This window comes from Gorilla gorilla, chromosome 5, assembly GCF_029281585.2.
Source record: "Gorilla gorilla gorilla isolate KB3781 chromosome 5, NHGRI_mGorGor1-v2.1_pri, whole genome shotgun sequence".
Lineage (NCBI taxonomy): Eukaryota > Metazoa > Chordata > Mammalia > Primates > Hominidae > Gorilla > Gorilla gorilla.
In genome coordinates this window covers 20,557,814-20,585,342 of record NC_073229.2, presented here as the reverse complement: position 1 = coordinate 20,585,342, position 27,529 = coordinate 20,557,814, and the positions used below count along the sequence as shown (strand labels likewise).

At 47.9% G+C, this 27,529-nt stretch overlaps 1 protein-coding gene across 6 annotated transcripts; it reads left to right on the top strand.

Moving 5' to 3' along the window:
• Positions 1-656: 656 nt before the first annotated feature.
• SERPINB6 (serpin family B member 6) lies at positions 657-24,236 on the top strand. 6 transcript variants are annotated; one of them, XM_019029686.3, is made up of 7 exons: positions 657-843; positions 13,013-13,187; positions 16,733-16,879; positions 17,695-17,812; positions 19,216-19,358; positions 23,326-23,481; positions 23,696-24,236. In XM_019029686.3, exons 2-7 carry the CDS (start codon positions 13,023-13,025, stop codon positions 24,095-24,097), a joined length of 1,131 nt encoding a protein of 376 aa, XP_018885231.1. In that variant the 5' UTR covers positions 657-843; positions 13,013-13,022; the 3' UTR covers positions 24,098-24,236. The 6 variants fall into 6 exon arrangements, with proteins under 6 accessions (XP_018885231.1, XP_018885229.1, XP_018885227.1 ...); XM_019029684.3 differs by having other exon boundaries at positions 673-801; XM_019029682.4 differs by having other exon boundaries at positions 767-1,217.
• Positions 24,237-27,529: the final 3,293 nt, after the last annotated feature.

Here is a 27,529-nt window from a genome sequence, read left to right as displayed (position 1 = left end):
TGCTTTGTCGGATGTATAGATTGTGAAGATTTTCTCCCACTCTGTAGGTTGTCTGTTTACTCTGCTTGACTATTCCTTTTGCCTCGCAAAAGCTCTTTAGTCTACTTTTTTTTTTTTTTTTTTTTTTGAGACGGACCAGACTGGAGTGCGGTGGCGCCATCTCGGCTCACTGCAGCCTCTGCCTCCCGGGTTCAAGTGATTCTCCTGCCTCAGCTTCCCCAGCAGCTGAGATTACAGGCACGCGCCACTACACTCGGCTAATTTTTGTATTTTTAGTAGAGACGGGGTTTTGCCATGTTGGCCAGGCTGGTCTGGAACTCCTGACCTCCAGTCATCCGCCTGCCTCGGCCTCCCAGTGTTGGGATTACTGGCGTGAGCCCCGCGCCCGCCCCTGGCTGGCTTCTTTGCCGCAAGCTGTTTTATCAGCAAAGTCTTTGTGACCTGTATCTAGTCTGCTCATTTTTCAATGCGTGTTCTGCACTCCCCAATGGATGGCCATGTATCAGGAGCTGGCCCTTTTCTGGAAACAGGCCAGCATTCAGTCTCCACAGAGGCACCATAAACACGCTGTTGGGGCCCTGTACTGTGGTCAAAGTCAAGGCCTCCGGGCAGGACTCGCGGCCCCTCCGGCTGGCGGGTGGGGTTGACCCGCACGTCCCGCCCCGCCTCTCCCTCCGCGCTCCGGACGGGCGACGGTAGCTCGAGACCCGGGACTCCGCCCGCCTCCCCGCGAGTATTTGAGGTCCGGGGCGGCTCCGGCGCCTCTGCCCGCCGTTCTGCTCGCTCGCTCCCCGCTCTGGAGTACGTGTCTGGCTTGGGAGCCGCTCGGACACGCTGGCTTGGGTTTGTCGCTCCAGAGTCGGGAAAGCCGGGGGCGCGAGGGGGGAGGGGAGCAGGGTGGGGGTCGCGCGGGGCTGGAAACGCGCGTGGGTCGACGGCGCGCGGGGACGCTGGAGCCCCGAGAATGGGGCGTGGCCGCGCGGGGCTGTGACCCCAGCAGTCCCAGCGGGGCGGGGGCCCGGGCGAGCGTCCGGCTTGGGTTCCCTTCCGGAGCCTCGCAGCGGCAGAGAACGGCGACGCGGTCGGGTGAGTCGTGCGTGGCCGCGAGCCCGGCCGGTGACGCCGCGGACCCGGGGAGCCCGGGCGTACAGGCCCAGCGCCCACGGAAGAGGCGGCCGGCGCGGGATGGGGGCGGCGCAGAGCCTCCCGGGCCACAGGTGACCCCAGTCGGCCCCTCGGCCTCGGTGACCCCTCGCCCGCTCCGCGACCCGGAGGACGCGTGCTCAGTCTTGGGGCGCCGGGTGTTGGGAGCCGGGCGGGAGGCGGAGAGAGGCCGAGGCGTCAGCGCCAAACGGTGGCATCCGGGCCCCCTGCGTGTGTTCACTGGACTGGCCGTGCTGGGCTTGGCCAATCCGCAGCACTTTCAGGTCGCCCAGACCTGTGGAGACAGTCATGTGGACCAGCCCGGATCTCCTTACCGCTCTGTGTTTGAATTAAACTCCCTACGGGCAAACTATTACAGGCTTTGATGTCTTCAAGGCAAAGAGGAAACTTTAACTACAAATTGGCATTTAAGTTATTTTCTAACTTTTTTTTTTTTTGTCCTAAAGATTGGCTTTGGAAAACTGAGGTACAGAAAATTAATAATTAATGTTCACATGCTGTCAGGAATACTCAGATGGGAGGGGGCATCTGAGTCCATTTTTTGGGCACTTTTGCTTTCTGGGATGCTCTCGTGCCTAATGACAGCCCTGCAGCTGCCTGCATCCTTTCTGGTGGGGGTCAGGCCTGATGCGATGAGATCTGATGTGTTCAGTGAACTTCTAGTTAAGGTCCTGGGCCGGCCTTGTATTGCTGGGGCTTTTATGTGTGCTGGGATTAACACCAGTGACTGCTGTTATCAGCATAGATGGCGTTTGTTCTCATTTCAGGACCGTATCTGAGTAATTGCATCCATTGTGATGTGCCACCAAAGAGAAAAGTACTTTGGTCATACTCGACTATGTAAACTAAGTATTTTAAGTTAAGGCCAATTCCAATGCATTTCATTACAATTCAGCATGAAACAGTTAACACGGGCCAGTAACAGTAGAGTGAAATTAGAATGAATAGAACCAACGTTCTTTTCCACATATGTAATAATAAGGGCACCCAAGCAGATGTTGTACGGTCCCAGGGAAGACCACACACCTTACATTTCCAGGCTTACTGCACTTGGGATTAAGCCAAGGCATCCAAAGAAAGAAAATAATTTTTTTTTTTTTTTTTTTTCGCCAGGCTGGAGTGCAGTGGTGCGATTTCGGCTGACTGCAACCTCCACCTCCCGGGCTCCATACCTGGCTAATTTTTGTATTTTTAGTAGCAATGGGGTTTCACCATGCTGGCCAGGCTGGTCTCAAACTCCTGACCTCGTGATCTGCCCGCCTCGGCCTCCCAAAGTGCTGGGATTACAGATGTGAGCCACTGTGCCTAGCCTGAAAATAATGTTTAACTCCCATTTATATGTTAGGCTGCTCAGATATATTAAACACACACACACACAACACACACACACACACAACACACACACACACACACACACATACACACTGCACAAGGAAAGAGGGACAAAGCAGGAAGTCCAAGTTTCCATTAAACCAGTCTTTAAATGGTTAAATTTAGTAGGAAATAAAGGCATCCTTAATAGAAGTTGAGAAGCACAATTCAATAGTGACACCTAAAAAAAATATTAAGACTTGATCAGTTGAATAAAATCAATTGTGAACATTGCTCAGTTACTGGTGATGCTACAGGAAAAAAAAAGTGATGCCAGGATAGATTTGTTAGGCTTGTTTAAAAAATACATAAAATTGTTCATTAATAAGACTTTAATATCCAGTTTTTATGTCTGTGATTAAATATCATTTTTATTTTTAAATGGTATAGTTTTTAAATTTTGAAACATAATTAATTTTGCATAAATATTTGTCTATGTACATATATACATGTGTATTCACATATACATATGAAGGACACTTAGCTATCTTATTTACTGAAGCTAAAGAAGTAGGTCCTTAAAAAGCCATTGACAGATCTTGAGTTTGCAATGTGACTGTGAAACAGGCATCCTTGTTACTCACACGTTTGCTGAAAGGATAAGAGAAAGCCCTCAATAGAAAAATCTCACTAGATTGTTTATAATTTGTTGATATTTGGAGTATCTTGAGTGGTAAACTTTAAATGTGGATTTATTTTTCTTTCCTTTTAGGATTTGGATCTCTCCAATCTTTTTTATGATTAATTGTTCAGTGTTTATGCATTATTGCAAAGTGATAATGAAAATGCTCAAACTCAGGGTCCTGCAGGCACTGTGGGGGAGGCAGTGGGGACATGAGGGGATTACAGATCCAGTAGAAGCCCCCCGACCCCCATCTGCTTCCACCCCATCTCCTTCCACAACACCACCGATAGCCACACCGAAGAGTTCTCCCATTTGCTGGTTCCCGGAGAAAAAAGCTACTGATCCCTTGAGCACACTGCAGTGAAGCTCCCAGCTGACATGTCCTGTCCATGTAAACAGAACTTCCTCCATGTAAACAGAACTTCCAGCACTGTTTTGTGTTTTCCTCTTAACTATGTACTGACATCCAAGGGTTGTTAGGAATGTTTGGAAAGTCTAGGTACAAAAGAGAGACCTAAATAAAATAAAGCAAACACCAGCCACCATTATAAAAGGACCCCAGAGATAGGCAGCGCAGGGAACGGAAGACTGAATAAACTATAATTGTGGTATCCAAAGAATTAGTATAGAAGGCAAAATGGAATAAAATGTCATGATGAAAAGTGTAAATGAGGGAATAAGGTCAGAAGAGAACATTCATTTATATGATTTCTTCTTTTTTTTTTAACCTTTTAAACCTATATTTAGGTTCAGGATACATACGCAGGTTTGTTACATAGGTAAACTCATGTCACAGGTTTGTTGTGCAGGCTATTTCATGCCCCAGGTATAAGCCTAGTACCCAATAGTTATTTTTTCCTCTCCCTCCTCCCACCCTTCACCCTCCACCCTCTGATGGGACCCAGCGTTTGTTGCTCCCCTCTTTGTGTCCACGTTCTCATCATTTAGCTTCCACTCATAAGTGAGAACATGCGGTATTTGGTTTTCTGTTCCCTGTGTGTGTTTGCTAAGGATAATGGCCTCCGGCCCCATCCATGTTTCTGCAAAACACATGACCTCATTCTTTTTTATGGTTGCATAGTATTCCATGGTGTATATGTACCACAATTTCTTTATCCCATCTGCCATGCATGGGCATTTAGGTTGATTCCATGTCTTTGCTATTGTGAATAGTGCTGCTGTGAACATTCGCGTGCGTGTATCTTTATGGTAGAATGATTTCTATTCCTCTCTCCTCTGGTTGTATACTCAGTAATGGGATTGCTGGGTTGAACGGTAGTTCTGTTTTTAGCTCTGAGGAATCGCCACACTGCTTTCCCCAATGGTTGAACTGTTTTACACACCCACCAGCAGTGTGTAAGTGTTCCCTTTTCTCCACAACCTTGCCAGTATCTCTTAATTTTTGACTTTTTAATAATAGCCATTCTGACTGGCGTGAGATGGTATCTCATTGTGGTTTTGATTTGCATTTCTCTAATGATCAGTGATACTGAGCCTTTTTTCTTATGGCTGTTGGCTGCATGAATGTCTTCTTTTGAAAAGTGTCTGTTCATGTCCTTTGCCTTCTTTTTAATGGAGTTGTTTGTTTTCTTCTGGTAAATTTGTTTAAGTTCCGTATAGATGCTGGATATTTGACCTTTGTCAGATGCATAGTTTGTGAATATTTTCTCCCATTCCGTAGGTTGGCTGTTTACTCTGTTGATAGTTTCTTTTGCTGTGCAGGAGTGCTTAAGTTTAATTAGATCCTATTTGTCAATTTTTGCTTTTGTTGTGATTGCATTTGGCATCTTTGTCATTAAATCTTTGCCTGTTCCTATGTCCAGAATGGTATTGCCTAGATTGTCTTCCAGGGTTTTTTATAGTTTTGGCTTTTACATTTAAGCCTTTAATCCATCTTGAGTTGATTTTTGTATATGGTGTATGTAAGGAAGGGGTCCAGCTTCAGTCTTCCAGAGCAGAACTTTCTAACTTGTGTGTGGGTGTTGTGCCCTGGGCAGGTTAACAGATCCCTCCAACTCGGGGAGTCTGGGTGGCTGAGCTCTGCACTGGTCACCTTTGGGGTGAGTAGCCTGGCCCCAAAGTGACATACAAATATCATTTTCTGTGTGTGTCATAGCCTGGAGAAAGGTGGGAAGTCCCAGATGAGATCAGTCTAAGAGTTTTGTACTTGACAGAAAAAGAGAACAAAGAGCCAGTCTGGAGGAAATCAGCAAGTGCCTTACATTTTTTTCCCAAGCTAGGCTTGGTGGCTCATGCCTATAATCCCAGCACTTTGGGAAGCCAACGTGGAAAGATAGCTTGAGGCCAGGAGTTTGGGACCAGCCTCGGCCACCGAGCGAGACCCTGTCTCTACAAAAAATAAAAATGAACTGGGCATGGTGGTGTGCACCTATAATATCTAGTCTTTGGACTAGAAAAATCTAAAATGGTTTGGTAAGACTTTGCTGTTGCTTTAAAGCAATGATCCCCAACCTTTTCGGCACCAGGGACCAGACTGGTTTTGTGGAAGACAGTTTTTCCACTGATGAAGTTGGGGGTATGGTTTCAAGATAAAACTGTTCCACCTCAGATCATCAGGCATTCGATTCTCATAAGCAGCATGCAACCGAGATCACCACATGCACAGTTCACCGTAGGTTCACTCTCCTGCGAGACTCCAACGCTGCCACTGACCTGACAGGAGGTGGAGCTCAGGCGGTGATGTTCGCTCACCTGCTGCTCACCTCCTGCTGTGTGGCCCAGTTCCTAGCAGACCACAGATGGATCTGTTGGGGACTCCTGCATATAAAGTAAGTGTGTTTGGAGGGAAAGTAACTAATTTAAAGAGATTCCCACCAGCCAATTAGAACAAGAAGAAAAAAAAACATCAGCAAATTGAAATATATTGTTTGTAAAAAGCCCAAGCTCATTAATAAGTTCAGATGAGGCAAACAAGATGAGCCTTAAAAAGGCACAAAAGAATTCAGTAATGTCTGCACTGTGTCTAGGATTGCTATGGAAAAAGTTTAGTTATTATAGCTTCCTGGGCTAACAAACACAGTAGTTGTAAAAACCAACTTAAAGGCCTAAACATTCAACAAAAAGACCAAGTTATACCATACAACACTGGTCTGTGCAACTCAGATAGAGGAAAACTCCGTATTTCATTTTAAGGAAGGACATCAGGCTACAAGACACTGAAATTTGGTGTTTGGTTGAGGCCTTATAAAATCTCACTGAACGCAGGATTGGAGCTCAAAGCTGCCCTAACTAGTCGGATATGCTTGGCATCAAAGAGTGTGTGCCCTGTGCTGAGAAACTGCTTTGATGTACAAAGACCATGAACCAGGGAGCCCCACCCTGTTTTTACAGAAAGGGATGATCCCTTAGGATTTAACCCTATAAGATTAATTTTCCCCATAGGAAACTGTTAAAATAAGCATTAGTGTTACCTTAGGAAAGGAATAGGAAAATATAACAAAGATAAAATAATTAAATCTGTGATATTAATGAATAACTTTTGCTAGACATAAGTACAGGTATAGAAATAAGTTTTGTAATCATTGTGCTGTTTGAAAGTCTTAGGAGAGGCTAGCTTACTAGATTTATATGTCTTGATTTATCAGATTTGTAGAAGTTCAAGTCTACTAAGGTTTGTGCAATTTGTAAGTTTGCATAAAGCATTAAAAAATTAGACATATTAAAATATGTCATCAACACTTAAATAAGAAAAAAATAATTTCTTTGCCCTGTAAGCAATGTGCTGTGTTTGAGAAAAAAAAATTAGTCTGACCAGCCTGCCAAACTATAAATTGGCCATGTATTATAGTAGGGAAACTTGTCCCCGTCTATGAACGTTTCTCTTCGGCGTGAAAGTCGTGCATGCTCAGCAGCATGGTGACAGACGGAGGGAGAGGAAGATGCAGCTGGTAGATTATTCCTTGTGTCGAAGTGTATGAAAAAAGTACTGAAAGGGTTTGACTGACCTGTAGAACATTTGGGGAGAATTTGAAAATACATAGTACATAGAAAACTAAGGAAAGGGGGGAAAGGCACTATTAATATAAGGCAAATCAGCATTACATAAAAAGGAAATGGGTTCCCATCCCACCACCTGGCTTAGCATCGAATGCTATTTAGTGATATTAAAGCAAACCTGTGGATCGGGACCGGGCCCTCAGCCTCTAGATTAGGAAGGCAATAGATAATGTCTAGAATTTGGCTGGGTGCCTGTAGTTCCAGCACTTTAGGAGGCTGACGCTAAAGGATTGCTTGAGGCCAGGAGTTCGAGGCTGCAGTGGGCCGTGATCATGCAACTGCATTCCAGCCTGGGCAACAGAGTGAGACCCCTGCCCTAATAAAAATAAATAAATACATACATAAAATAAAACATGATAAAGTTATTAGGTCAAAAATAGTAATATACACATGTTATGTAGAAATATGGTGGTAAATACCAGAAGAAAGAGCAAAGGGTTTGGAAGTGATTGCTTCTGGGGAGTTGGGAGGGCTGAGAAGGAGCTTATTGTCTTTTATAACATCTCTTTTAACACCACCTGATTTTTAAACTGAATGTATATATAGTAATTTCATAAAAAGAAGAGTTAACCAACCCCCTCCATAAATTATATGCTATAGAAAATGTGGAAATCCAGAAAAACACAAAAAACATAAAAATAACCGTTACTCAGAAACATTTGGTGTATAGTATTTCCCTCTATTCTGTCTGTAAATTGTGCCTACACTTACCTTTTTTCCTAATTTACATGGATAAATTTAAATTGTATGTATAGCTTTATATCTTTTTTAATGTAATCTTGTGTATTCCCATGTCATTACTGTGATTTTTATTATTATTAGCCCTATTTATATCCCATAATGTTGTACATAATGTTTTATTATGTACAAAACCTGTGAGTTTTACCTTCAGTGAAATTCCTAGAAGTGGAATTTTTAATTCAGATAGTATGAATGTTTCCATGACATTTTCTTTTCTTCCTTCACTTTATTGTATTTTACTTTTATTTTTTACATAATTCTAAATCATACTCAGGAAATACTGGTGTACCAATTTACAGTATTGTTACTGATCGTGGGTTCTTAGATTCTCATGCAGTGGAAATGACAAGAGGCAGAGAAGGTGTCCCAGACAAGGCTTTATAATGGGCTTATGCTGGAGCAGGAGGGCAGCGGCACAGGGGCAGGAGTTCCCGGGCTGGCCCTCAGGACAGGTGTTCCTGGTGTTTTAGGGTGACATGAATAGTCATGAGGTGTGTCAGCAGCATTACACACGCTAGTGGCAGGCACCGGGGAACATCATGTTAGCACAGATGTGTCATGATCAGGGCGTGGCAGATGAGCCCCTGAGGAGAGGGTTTTAGTAATAGAACAAGGCAAGAGGTCAGGATCGTCGTTCTGGTCCTGTATGCATGTGGGCATCAGGGTTAACTCCCTTGGGTAAGATTTGGGGTGGAACGTGGCTTATCTTGTTTCACTCCCTGGTTTGCATGGTCTGGTGGGCAGGTGTGATGGCGTGGGGGATGTATGGAAAATACGGGAGTGGGTACGGGCCAAGCTCTGTCCCTGCTGCCTCCGTATTACTTGCATGGCGTGAGAAGGATTGCCTGTCTTTGTCAGTATTAGCATGAATTGTTTTTGTATTTGCAAGGTTCATGGTTTGAAAAGGCATCTTTAATTTACTCTCCACCATTGCTTTTTGGGAAGGCTGTGCACCATGGTGTTAAGAGAGTGAACTACAGAGCCATGCAGTCCTGGCTTCCAGCCCTCGTTCTGCTGTTGTTGCCCTGGGTTCTCTGGAGACATGGTACTTAAAGAGCTAAGGCCCGATTTCTTTGCTTGTAAAACGTAGGTGTTCTCAGCAGCTATCTCAGAGGGTAAGGGTCTTTCAGTGTGGACCTAGCACATAGTATATATCAAAAAAGTGATATTTTTTTCTGAAGTTGAAACTTTTAAATATAATTATTAGCTATTGTCTTTCTTTTTTGGGGGTAAATTTGTTAATGTCGTTTGCACGTGTTTCTACTGGGGTCTGTTTTTCCTATTTTTTTAGTAGCCCAGTTACTCCATTATTTTTCAGTTTTAAGAGTATTTTACTGATTCTGGCTGCTTTTTGGGTAGACCATCAAATTGTTTGCTAACTATGCTCATTTTGTCTCCTTTCTGACAATCTCCTTTCTCATTATGTTTCATGAGTTGTATTTGCCTTTGCCAGAACTATGTGAACAAAGTTACACAAGGCTGGGACGACAGATATTTTTATCTTGTTCCTGTTTGGGGAATTAAGGGACTAATGTTCTGTCACCAGCTGTGCTGGTGGCTGCGGAAGTAGGTAATTCTTACCTTGTTCAGGAAGCGTGGGAAGTAGCACTTGCTGTTTGACGTAAGGGTGTTTATCAGGAGTAGGATATTCAGTTATTTAATGATTAACATAGTTTCTGCTAAGAAAACTAAATCTCTAGGACATCCTTGATTTATTGTTTCTTTGTTGCTCAGCAGTTTTTATGTAAGGCATAGATAGAATTTTACCTTTCACGGCTGTCAGCAGTGTTTTCAACTTAGAAATGGAATATCATTACTGACCTCACTGTGGGCTTTGCAAATTGAGCTACATTTTTGCTCTTCCTTCTGCATTTGGTATTAACAATTATTGAATGTTAGAGATGGAAAGGAACCCAGATTATCTGGTATATGCTTTTCCTCATACAGAGAGGGAACTGGTATCAGGAGTCCAGTGATTTGCCCAGGGTACCAGAGCCAGAACTAGAGACCCTGTCTCCCTCCTGACTCGTGCCATCTCCTCCGAATATCCTGGTTTGGTTTCTCCAGTTCAGTGTTTCAAATTAAATCCCCTGACACAGTGAAACTCATGTGCACTGACTTCTCCTCCGAATATCCTGGTTTGGTTTCTCCAGTTCAGTATTTCAAATTAAATCCCCTGACACAGTGAAACTCACGTGCACCGACTTCTCCTCTGCCCCAGATGGTGTAACCTGGGCTGGCCGGACAGGCACCTCCCCAGTGGGCGTGTCTTCAGACAAAGGTGGCTTTGCTTTGTTGAAGTTACTGATATAAAGGTCAGCGCCTGAAACAGATTCTCCGGGATATTACCGGAGACGGAGTGTTTTATTATTAGCCTTTCTTAGGTGGACATTTCCATTTGAATTAAAAGTCCTTTAGGCTGGGCGTGGTGCATGGCTGTAATCTCAGCACCTTGGGAGGCTGAGGCAGGAAGATCACTTGAGGCCAGGCGTTCGAGAGCAGCCTGGGCAAGGTGGCAAGAACCTTGTCTCTACAAAAAACAAGCGTGAGAGTCCTTCAGCATTTGAGGGGAAAACGTGTGCTGACGGTAGAATAGTCTAGGATGGGGTTGGGGGAGCATGTGGGACCTTCCCCTGGCCAGCTGACATGGTACTTACCTCTGTCTTTTTTTTCGGTTTATGGAGGAGCCATCTCACCTGGCAGCCTCTCCACGTGGGCTGAGCCCTCTTGGGGACAAAGACAGAAGTCCATGTCCCCAGGCCAGGGAAAACCCCACGTGTCAGGGTGTCTGCTGGCTTTGAGTCCTGAGACACTGACTTCACAGGCTGTGCTTCTTGCTTTGGGGCATCTCCTCTTTTCTTATTCTTAACCTAGAAGTTTCCCTGTTTTACCAGTTGTTTCTCTTCAAGTTGATAAGCGGGCAGTTCTTGTGATCTAGAATCCAAAGAACCAAAAATAGGCCCAATTTTGCTTCAGTTACATGTAATGGCTACTTTTGTTTATACTGGTGTTCCCAGGGCTCTGTGGAATCCTGGATTTATTTATGTATCATCAAAGACTCCCTTATATTCAGAAGAATTTTAGTAATATGTACTTTCTATTGTCCTTTTATTAGAAATTAGTAATCTTAAAATATGTTTGGAAAGGCTTGGCAAGCCAGGAGTGCCCAGTGCCCCAAGTATTCTGTGTAATGAATAAAGAAGAGTTTGAAAACAAAATATTTAAACAAGCACAGCAAACAAGCTTTATCAGGTGTATGAGTTATTGTCTTGGTTTCCCGTGGCTGCCGTAACAAATGACCATGGATTCGTGGCTAAACAGCACATGTTTATTTTCTCAGAGTTCTGAGGTTGGAGGTTGGAAATGGGTTTCACAGGGCCAGGCTCCTCCAGAGGATCCTCCTTGCCTTTCCAGCTACTGCAGCTGTGATCCTTGCGTTTCTTGGCTTGAGGCCCCTTCATCTTCAAGGCCAGTGGAGTGGCATTGTGCTTTATTCTTTGCATTGCTTTTTCCCGTGAGATCTCCCCCTGCCTCCCTCTTAGAAGGATACCTATGAATACATTTAGGGTCAACTGGAGCAATCCAGGATAATCTCCCATCTCAAGAGCCTGAATCTAATCGTGCTGCACAGTCCCTTTTGCCATGTAAGGGGGCATTCACAGGTCCCAGGGATTACGACCCAGGTATCTTTGGGGCACTTGTTCAGCCAACCCCAGCTACAAATGTAAAGGCATGCACAGTGGAGAACCGGTTAATTCAGCATCTCCTCACAGGGCCTTCAGTAGGCACCTCCTTCCCTCTCCCATCTGCTCCAGGAAATGTCTGCTCCAGCTTCTCCCCTTCCTTGTTCTGTGGGTTCCCACTCACTGCTCAAGTGAGTCACTGGGACTGTCTTAGAATGCTGGCATTCTCTGACTGGGACATATTCATTTGGTAAACATCTGAGAACTGTGTCAGAGCAGGCAGGCCCCGCATCCCTGCATTCCTGCATCCCCTCCTTCCCAGCCTGACTGCTTGTGGGGCCCTTACCTGCCCCTGTCCTCTCACCTGATTCTGCAGATTCTTCTTCTTGAGCAGTAGCTCAGAAAGGGCATCCGCCCTGCGTTTCAAGCCTGGCTACTTCTTAGCTTCACTTCCGTCAACTTCACCCTCCCTGTAGTGCAGTGGGGCATTGATGGTAGGTCTCTCTAAGGGCTTTTTGGACTTTAACATGTGATTCTGTGATTCCGACTTGCCTGAAGATACCCCAGCTCCCCCACCGGACTGTCCAGCTGCATTCCTGCTCTGGACCCTGCTGGGGCTGCCACACCCACTGCACGGCAGGGCTAGAGCGATGTGCAGCCTGACCCTACCCCTGAGCCTGTCTCTGAAGGTGGAGATGGGCATGCACCCACAGCCCACGAGGCAAGGTGGTGTCCTGAGTGTGCTGTGAGTTCAGGTGCAGGAAGGCCTGGCTTGTGGCAGCAGGATGTCCCCAAGCGTGGTCCAAAATTGGGGCTTTGCCACCTGCAGGGATTTCCTAGAAGGAGATCCAAGGGTCAGGAGGCATTTGAAAGGCTTTCACGCATCTTTGTATGTGGCTTGATTGATCCTCTTTTAAGGCTCTTGCTACCCTGAAATGGGGTTCTCTCTCTCATTATAAAAACATTTGGCCATCTTTTCTTGTGTAACTGTCAGTGAATGTATCATTTTGAATATTTTTCAAATTAAAACAGTACATTTAAGCCCGCAAAACACACCAAAGAATACAAACATAGAAGCAAAAGCCAGTGCCCCTTCTGTAATTCCACCCCAAGGAAGAGACTCCAGGAAAGGGTGCCTCCTCCCCACTTTCTCCACGTGCGGGCAGGCGTGCAGGGAGGAGTCCTCACAAAACAGGGCGGCGTTTCACATAGAACTCTTTCGTTTTCCACACTTAACATTAGAAACACACAAAATAATGTGGAGGGCCCTAAAAAGAAACAGCCAGAGTTCTGTGTGTGTGTCTGCTTGCCCACTGAACCACAGCATCGGCGGTGACTGTCGGTAAGGCGCGTGAGATGCAGTCGCGTGGAAGCTGTGCTTATGTGATACTGATTTTAAATCTTGTTCCAGGTCTGCCATCATGGATGTTCTCGCAGAAGCAAATGGCACCTTTGCCTTAAACCTTTTGAAAACGCTGGGTAAAGACAACTCGAAGAATGTGTTTTTCTCACCCATGAGCATGTCCTGTGCCCTGGCCATGGTCTACATGGGGGCAAAGGGAAACACCGCTGCACAGATGGCCCAGGTACAGCTTCAGGGCAGCCATGGTGCTATTAACTGTCAAGTGAGCTGGTCCTCCGTATTCCAAATCCCAAAGGGATTGCTCGAGACGGATGACTGTGCAGTATTGCAAGGTGTGGGTGGCGAGTTTACAGGGAAGGGCATGCCACCCATGCTGGAGCACCCTGGGGAAAACACCCTGACTGACCCCCTGGGGTGGAGAGGGGGCGCCCGATTCAGAGGAATGAATGATTTCATCATCACATGGCTTAGCTTGTTCGTGAGTTTGTAGGTGGTTGTAAAGTCACAAGGTTCAGGTTGAGTCCTGTGATGATCTTTGGGTACTGTCATCTGCTTTTTGGTTGTTAGGAGTCTTTATTTTCTCATTTACGCGTAAAGCCTTCTTAGAATGGCATTTGTCAGCTAAACATGTTTTCAGTAGCGTTCTGGTTATTTGTTGTTGTGTAACCAGCTCTCCCAGCTTAGCAGCTTTCCTGGTTGTTGAATCTGGGTGGATTGAGTGGTGCTTCTGCGCCACTTGGCACTGGGTGGGTCCCTTGTGGGCTGCGTCAGCGGGGGCTCAGCAGGGCGCTGGGCGTCTTCTCCGTGGCCTTCTCCGCTGGGGCCTTCCACATGCTTCCTTCAGCAGGGTTGCCTGGGCTTCCGTAGGCCAGGCGGCTGGGTTCTGAGAGGAAGTGCTCGCAGAAGACAGGCTTGAAACAAGTACCTATCAAGCCTCCGCCTGTGTCCTGCTTGCCAAGGCCCCACTGCTAAAGGCAGGCGCGTCTCCGCGCCGGAGAGGGGTTGAGCGAGGGTGTGCACACCACAGATGCAGCTGGTCGGGGCCACCCGTGACTGCTGTGGTCTGCACAGATGTAGCTGGTCGGGGCCACCTGTGGCTGCTGTGGTCTGCCCTCTGGACCTGGTGGTTCCCTGGGAGCCTGAGATCCAGGTGTAGGCAGGGTTGGTTTCTCCTGCAGCCTTTCTCCTCGGCTTGTAGACACTGTTTTCTCCCTGTGTCCTCACATGGTCATCTCTCCGTGTGTGTCTGTGTCCTCGTCTCCTCTTTGTATAAGGACATGAGTCCCATTGGAGTAAAGCCCAACCTAATGGCCTTGTGTTACCTTAATCACCCCTGTAAAGGCCCTCTCTGCAAATGCAGTTCCATCCTGAGACACTGGAGTTGGGACTTCAGTGTGTAAATTTGAGGGGACACATGCAGCCCATCACAGTAGGCGTGGGAGGCACGTGGCCGTCACCGAGCAGTGGCAGTTCCCAAGCCCAGCCGGGCATGTATTGTTCACCTCTCAGCCCTGGGTGCAGGGCGTTCCTTGATGAGCCTCCACTGCAGCTTCCCAGAATTGTCCCTTGTCCGCTGCTGCCCTGGCTGTGCTCTGCCCTCTGTGTCCTGGTGTCACTCTTGGCAGCTCCTTTCCTGTTCTGTAAGAAATGGCCCGTGCTTGCTGCGCTCCCAGCCTACCTCCCACCTGTAGAACGTGGGCACCCAGAGGCCTCCCTGCACTTTGAGCCGTCTCTCTCTTTTAGTCCAAGCTGTTACAAGTGCCTGAAAACCACTGTGGAATTTCTATCAACTTAAAATTCTGCTTCCCTGGACAAAAGCACCCCCACCGCCATCCTGAGTGCTCTTTGTTGGGTTGGGAGTCAGGGTGCCATGGGAGAGCCTGCCAGATGGTCTGTAAGATGCTGTCTGAAACTTCTAAGGTTTAACAAAGTGGATTTGGACCTCACCCTTGAGGCCAGTGTCTGGGATTTGATCTTTGCCCTGAGGCCATCTCTTTTAGAATCTTTCGCCAGCTGGAAAGGCTGGGAAGAAGAAACATTTTTATTCTCCACCCAGTACATCCTGGATTGGAAATAGTTCCTTTAAATTCTGCTTAAAAATGGAACAGTTCCTTCATCTTTCTCTTCCCATGTGTTACCCTAGGCAGCAAAAAGAAGCCAGCTTCCTCCTGGACCCCTTAGCCAGATGCAGGAGTTCCCGGGGGAGGCACTCCATCCTCCCTGTCACTGAGGGTGACCTTCTTTCCACTCCTTCAGCTGGTACACACACAGCCCCCTTTCTCCAGCCCCCAGGAGTCATCTCGTCCTGTCTGTCCAGCCTCTGCCAGCTGCCTGGGTCCAAGGCCAAGGCCACATGTTTTAGGTTTTGGTCATGGCAGAATTCTACTTCTGGATGGCTGCATGTGTCAGCTGTTGCCACAAAACAAACCATCCCAAACTTAGTGGCTGGAAATAACAATGATTGATTATTTCTCAGATTCCGTGGCCTGAGCAGGCAGGACTGCTCCCAGGAAGCAGTGCAGGTCACTCATGCAGCTGTTTTAGTGGACACCTGGCCCGGAAGTTTCAAGAAGGCCTCTCTCACACCTGAAACTCGATTTTTTTTTTTTTTTTTTGAGACAGAGTTTTGCTCTTGTTGCCCAGGCTGGAGCACAATGGCGCGATCTCGGCTCACTGCAACCTCCGCCTCCCGGGTTCAAGTGATTCTCCTGCCTCAGCCTCCCGAGTATCTGGGATTACAGGCATGCACCACCACGCCAGGCTAATTTTGTATTTTTAGTAGAGATGGGGTTTCTCCACGTTGGTCAGGCTGGTCTCAAATTCCTGACCTCAGGTGATGCACTCGCCTCGGCCTCCCAAAGTGCTGGGATTGCAGGTGTGAGCCACCGCACCCGGCTGGAGGCCTCAGTTCTTCAAGCAACTCTCTCCACAGGTGATGGCACCTTCTCCAGGGCTTTCCATGTGGCCTTCGGCAGGATAGCCTGGACTTCCTTCTATCATGGTGGCCAGGGTACAAGAGAGTGAACATGGCAGCTGTTAGGCCTTTTAAAAAGGGCCTAGGCCTGGAACAGCATCACTTCTACTGAATTCTACCTACTGTATCATTAGTCAGAGCCAGTGACACGGGCATTCCAGACCCACGGGCAGGAGGGAGTCTGCCCCTTCTGATGTCAGGGGCGGCCTGTGTTTGTATAGACAGGAGGTCTGGTTGGCACCCTTGTTTGCCACCAGACTCCAAGTACTGAGCATCAGGAGCCTGGGTTTGTGGAGGGCATTGCAGCTCATGCCAGCACAGACAGGGTGCAGGGAGGGGCTTTCAAGACCCTTCTGGCCTTTAGTCAGATGGATCTTTTCTTTTTTTTTTGAGACGGAGTCTCACTCTGTCGCCAGGCTGGAGTGCAGTGGCACGATCTCAGCTCACTGCAACCTCCGCCTCCCGGGTTCAAGTGATTCTCTTTCCTCAGCTTCCCGAGTAGCTGGGTTACAGGTACGCACCACCAGGCCCAGCTCATTTTTGTGTGTTTAGTAGAGATGGGGTTTCGCCATGTTGGCCAGGCTGGTCTCGAACTCCTGACCTCAGGTGATCCTCCCGCCTTGGCCTCCCAAAGTGCTGGGATTATAGGCATGAGCTGCTGCGCCCAGCCTCGGATAGATCTTTTAAGCAGTAGTAAGGGTCTGGATGGTTGGTAGGCTGAGTTTGGGGTTGCCCCATTTCCTGAAGTCAGACCATACAGGAATGATGTGTTTTCATTCTGTTTTTGATTTCAGATACTTTCTTTCAATAAAAGTGGCGGTGGTGGAGACATCCACCAGGGCTTCCAGTCTCTTCTCACCGAAGTGAACAAGACTGGCACGCAGTACTTGCTTAGGATGGCCAACAGGCTCTTTGGGGAAAAGTCTTGTGATTTCCTCTCAGTAAGTCATACTTGCTCTTATTCACTAAAGAAATAAAGGTGGCCAGGTAGTGGGGGCTGGGGTCCAGCAGGAAGCATGTGGCTCTAAATGCCATTATGCCATACATAGGCTTTTGTAATTTCTTTTCACCTGCCAATATGTTTTAAATTCTCTGCATTTCAATAAGGTGGATCTACTTCATGCTTTTGAAGTGTCTTGTCAGCATCTTGTCAGGCAGCTCCTTGATGCATGGCTGCTCCCTTAAAGGATCCAGCAGTTGGTGAAGTTCGTTTGATATTCAGAGACTGATTCAACTTAGTTTTTTTTGTTTTTGTTTTTGTTTTTGTTTTTGTTTTGAGACAGAATCTCGCTCTGTCGCCCAGGCTGGAGTGTGGTGGCCTGATCTCGGCTTACTGCAACCTCCGCCTTCTGGGTTCAAGTGATTCTCCTGCCTCGGCCTCCCAAGTAGCTGGGATTACAGGTGCATGCCACCATACATGGCTAATTTTTGTATTTTTAGTAGAGACGGGCTTTCGCCATGTTGGCCAGGCTGGTCTCGAACTCCTGAGCTCACACGATCCACCCGCCTCGGACCCCCAAAGTGCTGGGATTACAAGTGTAAGCCACAGTACCTGACCTTGACTTAGTTTTTAAGCTAGGATTAAATATAGCTAAAGCTAGGAAGTTGTAGTTTAGGTTAAGTCCTCATATTTATTTGTAAATTATGTATGTCAATCATAAAATTATAGATTTTCTGATTTGGTGCAATGAAGAAGTAGGCCGTTGGTGTTCATCATTTTTGTAGCCAGGCAGTTATGTCACTCTGTCTATCCTAGTCTTTTAGAGATTCCTGCCAAAAATTCTACCAAGCAGAGATGGAGGAGCTTGACTTTATCAGCGCCGTAGAGAAGTCCAGAAAACACATAAACACCTGGGTAGCTGAAAAGACAGAAGGTGAAAATGTATTATTATTCTACTTTTGTAATAACCTCTTAATCCATTTTATTGTCAGTTCCTTCACAAGACTGTCAATTGTAAACAGGAATGATTTTTTTTTCTCTGAATAACTGCAAACTTAAAAAATCTGCTTCTGAAATCAGTTGCCATTATTTGACATTTTGGAAATGCTCAGTGTGTTCTGTTCTCTCTGGTTTCTCCCTGTTTCCTTGGTGTACCCGTGATGCCCTTCAGTGTTTGGTATACCTCTTCTGGATCAATCCACATTTTAATTTTGAGGAGGGGGTTAATGTGTTAATGTTAATATAGTTTTTCCTTTCACAAGTAACATAAAAAATTCACAGTGTGGATCTCAAGCTGCCTCCCTCTTGGGTAGCACAGTCTACAGTTTCCATGCATTGCTGTGGGACACTGCAGTGGTCACGCCCTGGTCTATCTGTGGTTCTTAATTTAAACTTTTTTTTTTTTTTTTTGAGACAAGGTCTCCCTCTGTCACCTAGGCTGGAATGCAGTGACACTCACAACTCACTGCAGCCTCAATTTTCTTTTTTTTTCTTTGAGATGGAGTTTTGCTCTTATTGCCCAGGCTGGAGTGCAATGGTGCAATCTTAGCTCATTGCAACCTCTGCCTCCCAGGTTCAAGTGATTCTCCTATCTCAACCTCCCAAGTAATTGGGATCACAGGCACGCGCCACCATGCCCGGCTAATTTTTGTATTTTTTAGTAGAGACAGGGTTTCACCATGTTGGCCAGGATGATCTCAATCTCTTGACCTCGTGATCCGCCTGCCTTGGCCTCCCAAAGTGCTGGGATTACAGCCTCAATTCTTGTGCTCAAGCGGTCCTCCTGCTTCAGTCTCCCAAGTAATTGGGACTACAGGTAGCACCACCATGCCCAGCTAATTTTAATAAATTTTTTTTAAGAGACAAGGCCTCACTGTGTTGTCCAGGCTGGTCTCAAACTCCTGGCCTCAAGTGATCCTCACACCTCAGCCTCCCAAAGTGCTGGAATTATAGGTGTGAGCCACTGTGTCTGGCCTAACTGTTCTTTAAGCTTGTAAAGAACATCTTTTGACTGCCCACCTTTTTGATAATCCTTTAAGTTCCTGTCTTTAAGTCATAGGCACCCATGATTGCTTCTTATCTCATGTGTTAGGAACTCATCCTGCATAATTAACACGTATTTGTTCACTTTGTGTGTTTTATTCAAATGATGATGTTTCTCGTACCAGAAGATTTTGTTGCTTTGCTTTAAGGACACGTATCCCTTTATATTTGGGGGACAGTGGAACTCTCTATCCGTGCACTTAACTGCTGAAGGAGAAGGCCCCAGCCGATTCCTGATGTGTCGGGGATCAGCAGCCGCCCCTATCTAACGCGGTCTTGAATTCTTCCGCTCAGGTAAAATTGCGGAGTTGCTCTCTCCGGGCTCAGTGGATCCACTGACAAGGCTGGTTCTGGTGAATGCTGTCTATTTCAGAGGAAACTGGGATGAACAGTTTGACAAGGAGAACACCGAGGAGAGACTGTTTAAAGTCAGCAAGGCGAGTAAGGGGCCGTGACAGGAGCAGCACCTGTGTTCACACGAGCGTCTCCGGCTCGGAGGCCCGCCTCCCGCGTCTGCAGCCGTGGGGCCTTTCTGTCCCTGCCCCTCCTGCTTGACATCCATTGGGTGGTCTCGTGTCCCTGGGCGCCTGGCATCCGCCCTGCCACCTACAGGGCAAGTCTGAAGCTGCAGCCCTCAGGCTCGATCAAGGTCTTAAAGCTCAGACTCCAGATATGGTGTGCCATCTTCTAGCGGACATTTCCTCCTTTTCTCTAGCTTCGTTCCCATCAGGACCTACACACTCCTTTCTTTCTGGCGGCGTCCCGGGAAGCCCCGCTACCGCGCCTCGTGCTGGCCTCCGTGCCACACTGCAGGAGCGGAACAACTCACCCTGCTGAATTGAGGCTGAGCAGGGAGGACTCTCTGACAAGTGCCAGACACGTAGCTGGTGCTTAGTAAATGCTGAACCGATGAGTGATATTCAGTCCTCTCTTGATAGTAAGGATAAGTACAGACTTTTGTTTTAAAACAACCAAACCAAACATGTAGATAGACACTGAGATTAACCACCTCCAGCTTGGAAGATGTAATTTGCTGATGGCCCTTTATCTTCCTCTCACTGAATCTTCTTTATTGTCTCTTGTTTTGTTTTTCTTTAACTATAGAGATTTTTGAACATAGACAAAGTAAACAGGATAGATTAATTACAGTGTATTCTTGATCATTGACCATAGTTAGATCTTCCAGGCTAACTTGAACTTGAGCCTTCAGTTTTTCAAGAAATTTATTTTCATTGTCTGTTCTCCTCGCAATTCAGAAAGAATTATTTCCTTTGAAGCTTTATTCTGAAATGAACTGTCCTATTTTCCCCTGGCAAAATAATTTCTCTCTTTAAAATTTAATGATTAACAAGATGTACAAGGGCTTTGACTACAGATAACAGAAACCCCAGTTCACCATGGTTTATCTCCTAGGAGCTCATCTCCCCTGCCAGGAGGTCTGGAGGCAGGCGAGACCTGGGCTGGTCTGGCACTGGGGCGATGATCCCAGGGAGCCGGCTCCACCATTCTCAGCACGTGGCCTTCTTCCTCATGGTCACAAGATGGCTGAGCTGGCTTCAGCAGTCCCGGCGGCAGGGAGGGGGAGGAACAAGGGGAGGGGAGGGGAGCCTAAACCTTCCCCTTAGTGGTTCTGCCTTTCAGAAAGGGAAAGCTGCTTTCTATATGGTGTAGGCCAGAACTATAGGTCTTGTGGGTTTGGGGAGATGTGGAATCCCGTCATGCTTTCTGAGCTCTGCAGTGAAGAAGGGTGAAGGAAGGGGCTGCAGTATTGAGTGTACCAGCCTGAGGGCAGGGGTGTACCTCCAAGGGCACAGATTTTGAGTTGATACAGATTCTTATTTTAATTTCATTTCCTTCTATATAAACTGGAACTTGTCTATATAATTGTGTATTTAGTGAATCATTCAGTCACTAAGGTTAGATCTTTTTATATTGCAAGATTGGAGGCTTTGGACCCTGAAGGGGTGCAGGGAGGAATTACTGAAGGCAGGGGTCAGCAAACTTCAGCCTACAGCAAAGCCAGCCCACCACCTAATTTTTTTAAAAGGTTTATTGAAACACAGCCATGCTTATTTTATTTTATTTTTTTTTCCAAGACAGAGTTTCTCTCTTGTTGCCCAGGCTGGAGTGCAGTGGTGCCATCTCGGATCACTGCAGCCTCCGCCTCCCGGGTTCAGGTGATTCTCCTGCCGTGGCCTCTTGAGTAGCTGGGATTACAGGTGTGTGCTACCACGCCCGGCTAATTTTTGCATTTTTAGTAGAGACGGGGTTTCACCATGTTGGTCAGGTTGGTCTCGAACTCCTGACCTCAGGTGATCCACCTGCCCGGGCCTCCCACAGTGCTGGGATTACAGGCGTGAGCCACCACGCCTGGCCCATGCTTATTTACTTACTTATTTCATCCTGTAACAACAGTTGAGTTGTTGTGACAGAGATGGTACATGTAGCCACAAACCGGAAAATAGTTCCTGTCTGGTCAGTTATGGAAGAAACATGCCTACTGCTGGCCAAGGAAATGAGTGGGGCAGCCGAGGCCTAGGAGACTGCTCTAGCCAAAGGCTAAGGGCCAGCCCAGGCGAGCCTCTACCACGTGAAAGCAGAAAGCTGCCGCCGCAGTGTATTTTGTTTATTCCATTTAACACAGAAGAATGTGCTACACCAGAGACTGGGGACCATACGGCGTCTTTGACTGTGCCTATTGCAGGGTATTTACTCAACTCACAGGAGCAGCTCTGAGTCAGGAACTGAGGGGGATTGTTGGATGGGGTGTGGTTCCTGGCCTCCAGTCTTTCTCATTGGCTGGCTGGGGTTGGTGACCAGTGCAGTTTTTTCTGGTGAGATGTGTAAATGTTGCCTGGCCTTTTCAGCATCCCAGCTCATTAATTCGTTTAGGCATTTATCATTTATTCAGCAGAGATTGACTGAGTGCCTTTTTTTTTTTTTTTTTTTTTGAGATGGAGTCTCGGTCTGTCTCCCAGGCTGGAGCGCAGCGGTGCAATCTTGGGTCACTGCAACCTCTGCCTCCCGGGTTCAAGTGATTCTCCTACCTCAGCCTCCCGAGTAGCTGGGATTACAGGAGCGCACCACCATGCCCAGCTAATTTTTGTATTTTTAGTAGAGGTGGGGTTTCACCATGTTGGCCAGGCTGGTCTCGATCTCCTGACCTCAGGTGATCCGTCTGCCTCGGCCTCCCATTACAGGCATGAGCCACCATGCCTAACCTGACTGAGTGTCTTCTGTGTATCAGGCATGGTGCTAGGTATTTTTCAGCCATGCACAAAACAAGCAAAGCATGCTTGCCCTGGTGAAGCTTATGTTTTCTTGGGGGTGAGACAGCAAGCATAAATAAGAAAATAGGAGCATATTAGACAGTGGTAAATGGTACAGAGACATACCAAGGGAGGGGATAGGAAGCTGTGTTTGGGGTGGGGGCGTAGTGTCAGGTAAGATCTATCAAGGACAGCTTCTCTGCCAAGGTGGTTTTTGAACAAAGACCATAAAGAGGCAGAAGTTCACTCTCCAGGTTCTGGAGGACAAGCTTACTGCGTAGAGATGAGATGAACTGGGTTTGCTGGCAGTGCAGTGAGGAGGCCTCTGTGACTGTAGCAGATAAGCAAAGGGAGAGGGAATGGGGACGAGCTCTTATCACAATTCCAGGCTTTTTAGGGACTTTCAGCTCCTGCTCTGAGTAAATGGGGAGCCAGGGAAGGGTGTCCAGCCAAAGAACAATGTGATCTGCCTTAGATTCTACCAGGCCCCTCTGGCCACTGTGCTGGGAACAATCACAATCATATTATCACAATATTCCAGGGCTAGGCTGGTAGCAGCAGAGGCAGAAGGAACAGGTCAGATTTTGGTTATATTCTCGAGGTAGAGCCAATATAATTTGCCAGTGAGTCAGACACAGGGTGTGAGAGAAAGACAGGAGTCAGGGGCACTCCAGGGCTTTTGACCACTGGACAGTGGCACTGCCCTCAGCTGAGATGGGCAGAGTTGCAGTAGACAGAGCCGACTTGGAGGATCTACGGAGTGCCGCATTACAGGTGGCGCTGGGAGTTTCTTTTATGTCCAAACATAGGTGTCAGGTGGGCAGTAAAATGCAGGAGGCCCAAGGACAGGGCAGAGGCCCAGGCTGGAGGTAAATTTGGTGTGATATTGTGTTTAAAGCCATGAGACTGAATGCGATCAATGAGAGGAAAGACACGTTGGGTTTGGGCCCTGGGCACCCCAGTTTCTGGAGGTTGAGGTAATGAAGACGGCAGAGAAGGCGCTGCCGGGTGTTCTGGAAGCTGGGGAGAAACCAAGCTGTGTTTCTCCCTGCAGAGAGTGGCCAGCTCCGACAAATTTGTCCCATGTGTCAGTGGGGTCTTGTTTCAACTTGATGTTTATCTGTTTTCTTTGTAGAATGAGGAGAAACCTGTGCAAATGATGTTTAAGCAATCTACTTTTAAGAAGACCTATATAGGAGAAATATTTACCCAAATCTTGGTGCTTCCATATGTTGGCAAGGAACTGAATATGATCATCATGCTTCCGGACGAGACCACTGACTTGAGAACGGTAACAGCTAAGCTGTGAGCGAGGCGTGCTAGCGAGGAGCCACTCGGGGGTGTCTGCTGTGGCTGCTGTCCCTACTTCGTGGTCAGCCGTTTAACACTGGAGCGCTGCTGACCATAGCCACGCTGCCGCTGGTGTCTGGCATCCACAGCATAGCACAGGGCCCTGCTGGGCAGCAGCACCCTAGGTCTTAAAGTCTTCAACTGTCTCCCTCTAGGTGGAGAAAGAACTCACTTACGAGAAGTTCGTAGAATGGACGAGGCTGGACATGATGGATGAAGAGGAAGTGGAAGTGTCCCTCCCGCGGTTTAAACTAGAGGAAAGCTACGACATGGAGAGTGTCCTGCGCAACCTGGGCATGACTGATGCCTTCGAGCTGGGCAAGGCAGACTTCTCTGGAATGTCCCAGACAGACCTGTCTCTGTCCAAGGTCGTGCACAAGTCTTTTGTGGAGGTCAATGAGGAAGGCACGGAGGCTGCAGCCGCCACAGCTGCCATCATGATGATGCGGTGTGCCAGATTCGTCCCCCGCTTCTGCGCCGACCACCCCTTCCTTTTCTTCATCCAGCACAGCAAGACCAACGGGATTCTCTTCTGCGGCCGCTTTTCCTCTCCGTGAGGACAGGGCAGTCTTGGTGTGCAGCCCCTCTCCTCTCTGTCCCCTGACACTCCACAGTGTGCCTGCAACCCAAGTGGCCTTATCCGTGCAGTGGTGGCAGTTCAGAAATAAAGGGCCCATTTGTGGGATGCCGCATTCACTCCTTGTGTTTGTGCGTCTGCATGGGAGATGTTTCCTAGGATCTGAAATTGCTGCTCTGGGTCTGGGTTATGTTAGTAGGGGCGGCAGTGACCACTTAGCTCACCCTTGCTTGGGGGAGGTGTTGCCCACCCCCCACAGCCATGGGGACCCCACGACTTCACTGTGGACAGACAGCTGCCCTTGAGGTCGGTGGTGTGACTCTTCCTGGGCACAAGAAGATACATAGTGCTTCTCTGTCTCCTCTACTCAGTAGTGGAGTCTCATCCCACTTCTAGGGAGAGAATGGGGTGAAATGGGGTGCTACAGGGAGGTGCGGGGAGCTCAATTCTAAAACTACCGCAAGCTCTCCGGAAGCCTGCATGGAGGTGGGGGCAGCAGGTGAACCAGATGAGGGTGACAGCAGTCCCCTGCCCTGTGGGTGTTTCTGCTTCCCTGAGGACTGGTGGATCACATGCCTGTTCACACACACACTGCCCACTTCCAAAAATGTCAAATGATGGTAGTGTTCCCTTTATAGTAACGGAGTTTACGGCGACTTCACGAGTTAGCACCAGGTGCCTTTCTGTTTCACTGAAGTATTGCAGACAGAAAAGACAGCTAAGGTTTCTGGGGCCATTTGTGTTGCTTGCTGGAAATGTGATCCCTGCACCCAGCCATCCGGGAGCAGAAGGACGGGTCAGGCTCAAATGGAGCCACACACTGTTCCAGGGAGGCAGAAAGGACTTCTTTTGCAGGCAGTGGGAGCCTGGCCTCTCCTCCTTTACCTGGTGCAACTGTGCTCTCATATGCTGTCACTCTTCCTGGTTCTCTTTCCCCTTAGGGTCCAGGCTGGGGTGACAGATGGGACTCAGGAGCAGCAGGAGATGTGGCAAGGATGAGTGGGAGAGCAGGGGAAAGAAGGGCCAGGTAGCGCTGGTTTTGTCCCTCATACTCCCTGCTCTGCACAGCATTCTTGTTTGTTTGTTTTTGAGATGGAGTCTCACTCTGTCGCCCAGGCTGGAGTGCAGTGGCACGATCTTGGCTCACTGCAAGCTCCACCTCCCGGGTTCAAGCCATTCTCCTGCCTCAGCCTCCCGAGTAGAGTAGCTGGGACTACAGGCATGCACCACCATGCCCAGATAATTTTTGCATTTTTAGTAGAGACAAGGTTTCCCAGTGTTGGCCAGGCTGGTCTCAAATTCCTGACCTCAGGTGATCCGGCCTGCCTCGGCCTCCCAAAGTGCTGGGATTACAGGTGTGAGCCACTGCGTCCGGCCTCAGCTAATCTTTTGTATTTTTAGTAGAGACAGGGTTTCGCTATGTTGGCCAGGCTGGTCTTGAACTCCTGACCTCGTGATCCACCCACCTTGGCCTCCCAAAGTGCTGGGATTATAAGCGTGAGCCACCATGCCCGGCCCATTCCTGGTTTTTTGTTGTTGTTGTTTTGAGACGGAGTCTTGCTCTGTCGCCCAGGCTGGAGTGCAGTGGCGTGATCTCGGCTCACTGCAAGCTCCGCCTCCCAGGTTCACACCATTCTCCTGCCTCAGCCTCTCCAGTAGCTGGGAATACAGGCGCCCGCCACCACGCTTGGCTAATTTTTTGTATTTTTAGTAGAGTCGGGGTTTCACCGTGTTAGCCAGGATGGTCTCAATCTCATGACCTCGTGATCCACCCGCCTCAGCCTCCCAAAGTGCTGGGATTACAGGCGTGAGCCACTGTGCCCGGCCCATTCCTGGTATTTTTTAAAGAACGGGGACAAGGAGACTTGGAACAAGGGCTCCGAGGGTGGGGCAGGATCCGTTTATGTGATGCTTCCAGCATCACAGAGAGGGCCTCTGCACTGCAGCTGGCAGCTGCTGCCCTGTGTCCAGCTCTTGGGCAGAGGCACGGGGTCCACATCCTTGCTTAGGCTCTGCTTAGGGGCAGGGATGGGGGCAGGGAGTGGGGTAAGTGGAATAGTCTCTAACCATCCAGGTATCATGGTATCATTCCCTTTCCCCAGGATAAGGATGGTATCACTAGTGAGTTAAGATGAACATTCAGGGTCCTATGTGTTACTGACCTCTGACAGGGGAAGAGAACAACCAACACCACACATCCCGCTCTGGAAGGCTCCCTGGTCCCCGCTGAGTTACCGCCCCTTAGCTGTCTGTGACATCACCTTTGAAGGGTTATCTGTCACTCTTAATTTGATTACAATACAGTAAAAGGCACAACCATCTGAGTAATGCCTCTACATTTTTTGGGAAATGGCACAAGAAGACATTGGGGGTATTTTTGTTTAATTTTTAAATTTTCCATTGTGAACATGTATTCTTGTGTAATCTGAAAAATATTTTATTTATTTATTTATTTAGAGACAGAGTCTCGCTTCATCATGTGGGCTGGAGTGCCGTGATTCAATCTCGGCTCACTGCAGCCTCTGCCTCCTGGGTTCAAGTGATTCTCATGCCTCAACCTCCCGAGTAGCTGGGATTACAGGCATGCACCACGACGCCCAGCTAATTTTTGTATTTTTTTTAGTAGCGGTGGGGTTTTGCCCTGTTGTCCAGGCTGGTCTAAAACTCCTGACCTCAAATGATCCTCCCACGTCAGCCTCCCAAAGTTCTGGGATTACAGGCGTGAGCCACCGTGCCGGCCAGAAAAATATTTTTAAACTGTGTACAGGGAAGTAAGGGTTTCTATTATATGCAAATCCTGTGGGATTGTTTGTGCCAGGGGAGATCTGTTCTTTCTCTGCAACTCACTGTATCCTCACCTGCTCTTCCTCATATGGCTCCCACCCTTACCCGTCTCTCCCCTGGGTTCATGCTGTTCTTCTCATTTCGATTCACTCTCCCTGAAAGGACTCAGCCTTCGCCAGTCTGTGCAGGCATGGTTCTGGGCTGGATGGCCCTCTGAGCTCGGCCAGGCGGCTGACCATGGTCATGCAGATGGTGGCAGGATCCTTGGGTGCACTCATCTTCAATAACGGCCTTGGACCTCGTAGTGTTCCTCCTGAAGCTGCGGTGGATAGTCTCGGGGAAGGAGAATGGAATCACTGGCTCAGGCCTGCCTAGATTGTGCACGCACTGGGCCTTGCTTCTATTCACTCCCGCACTGAGACCGTTTGCATCTGGGTGAACAGGGCACACATCCAGTTCCCACATGGATACTGCGTGTGGCTCTCAGGGCACAAATCATTCCAATCTTAACAGATGCAAGAAATAAAAGGGAGGAAACACTCTTTAGTTCACTGCATATTGACGAGCACAACCTTGGTAAGGTTGTGTTTGGAAATTATGTATGGGAAGGGAATTATGTATGGGAAGG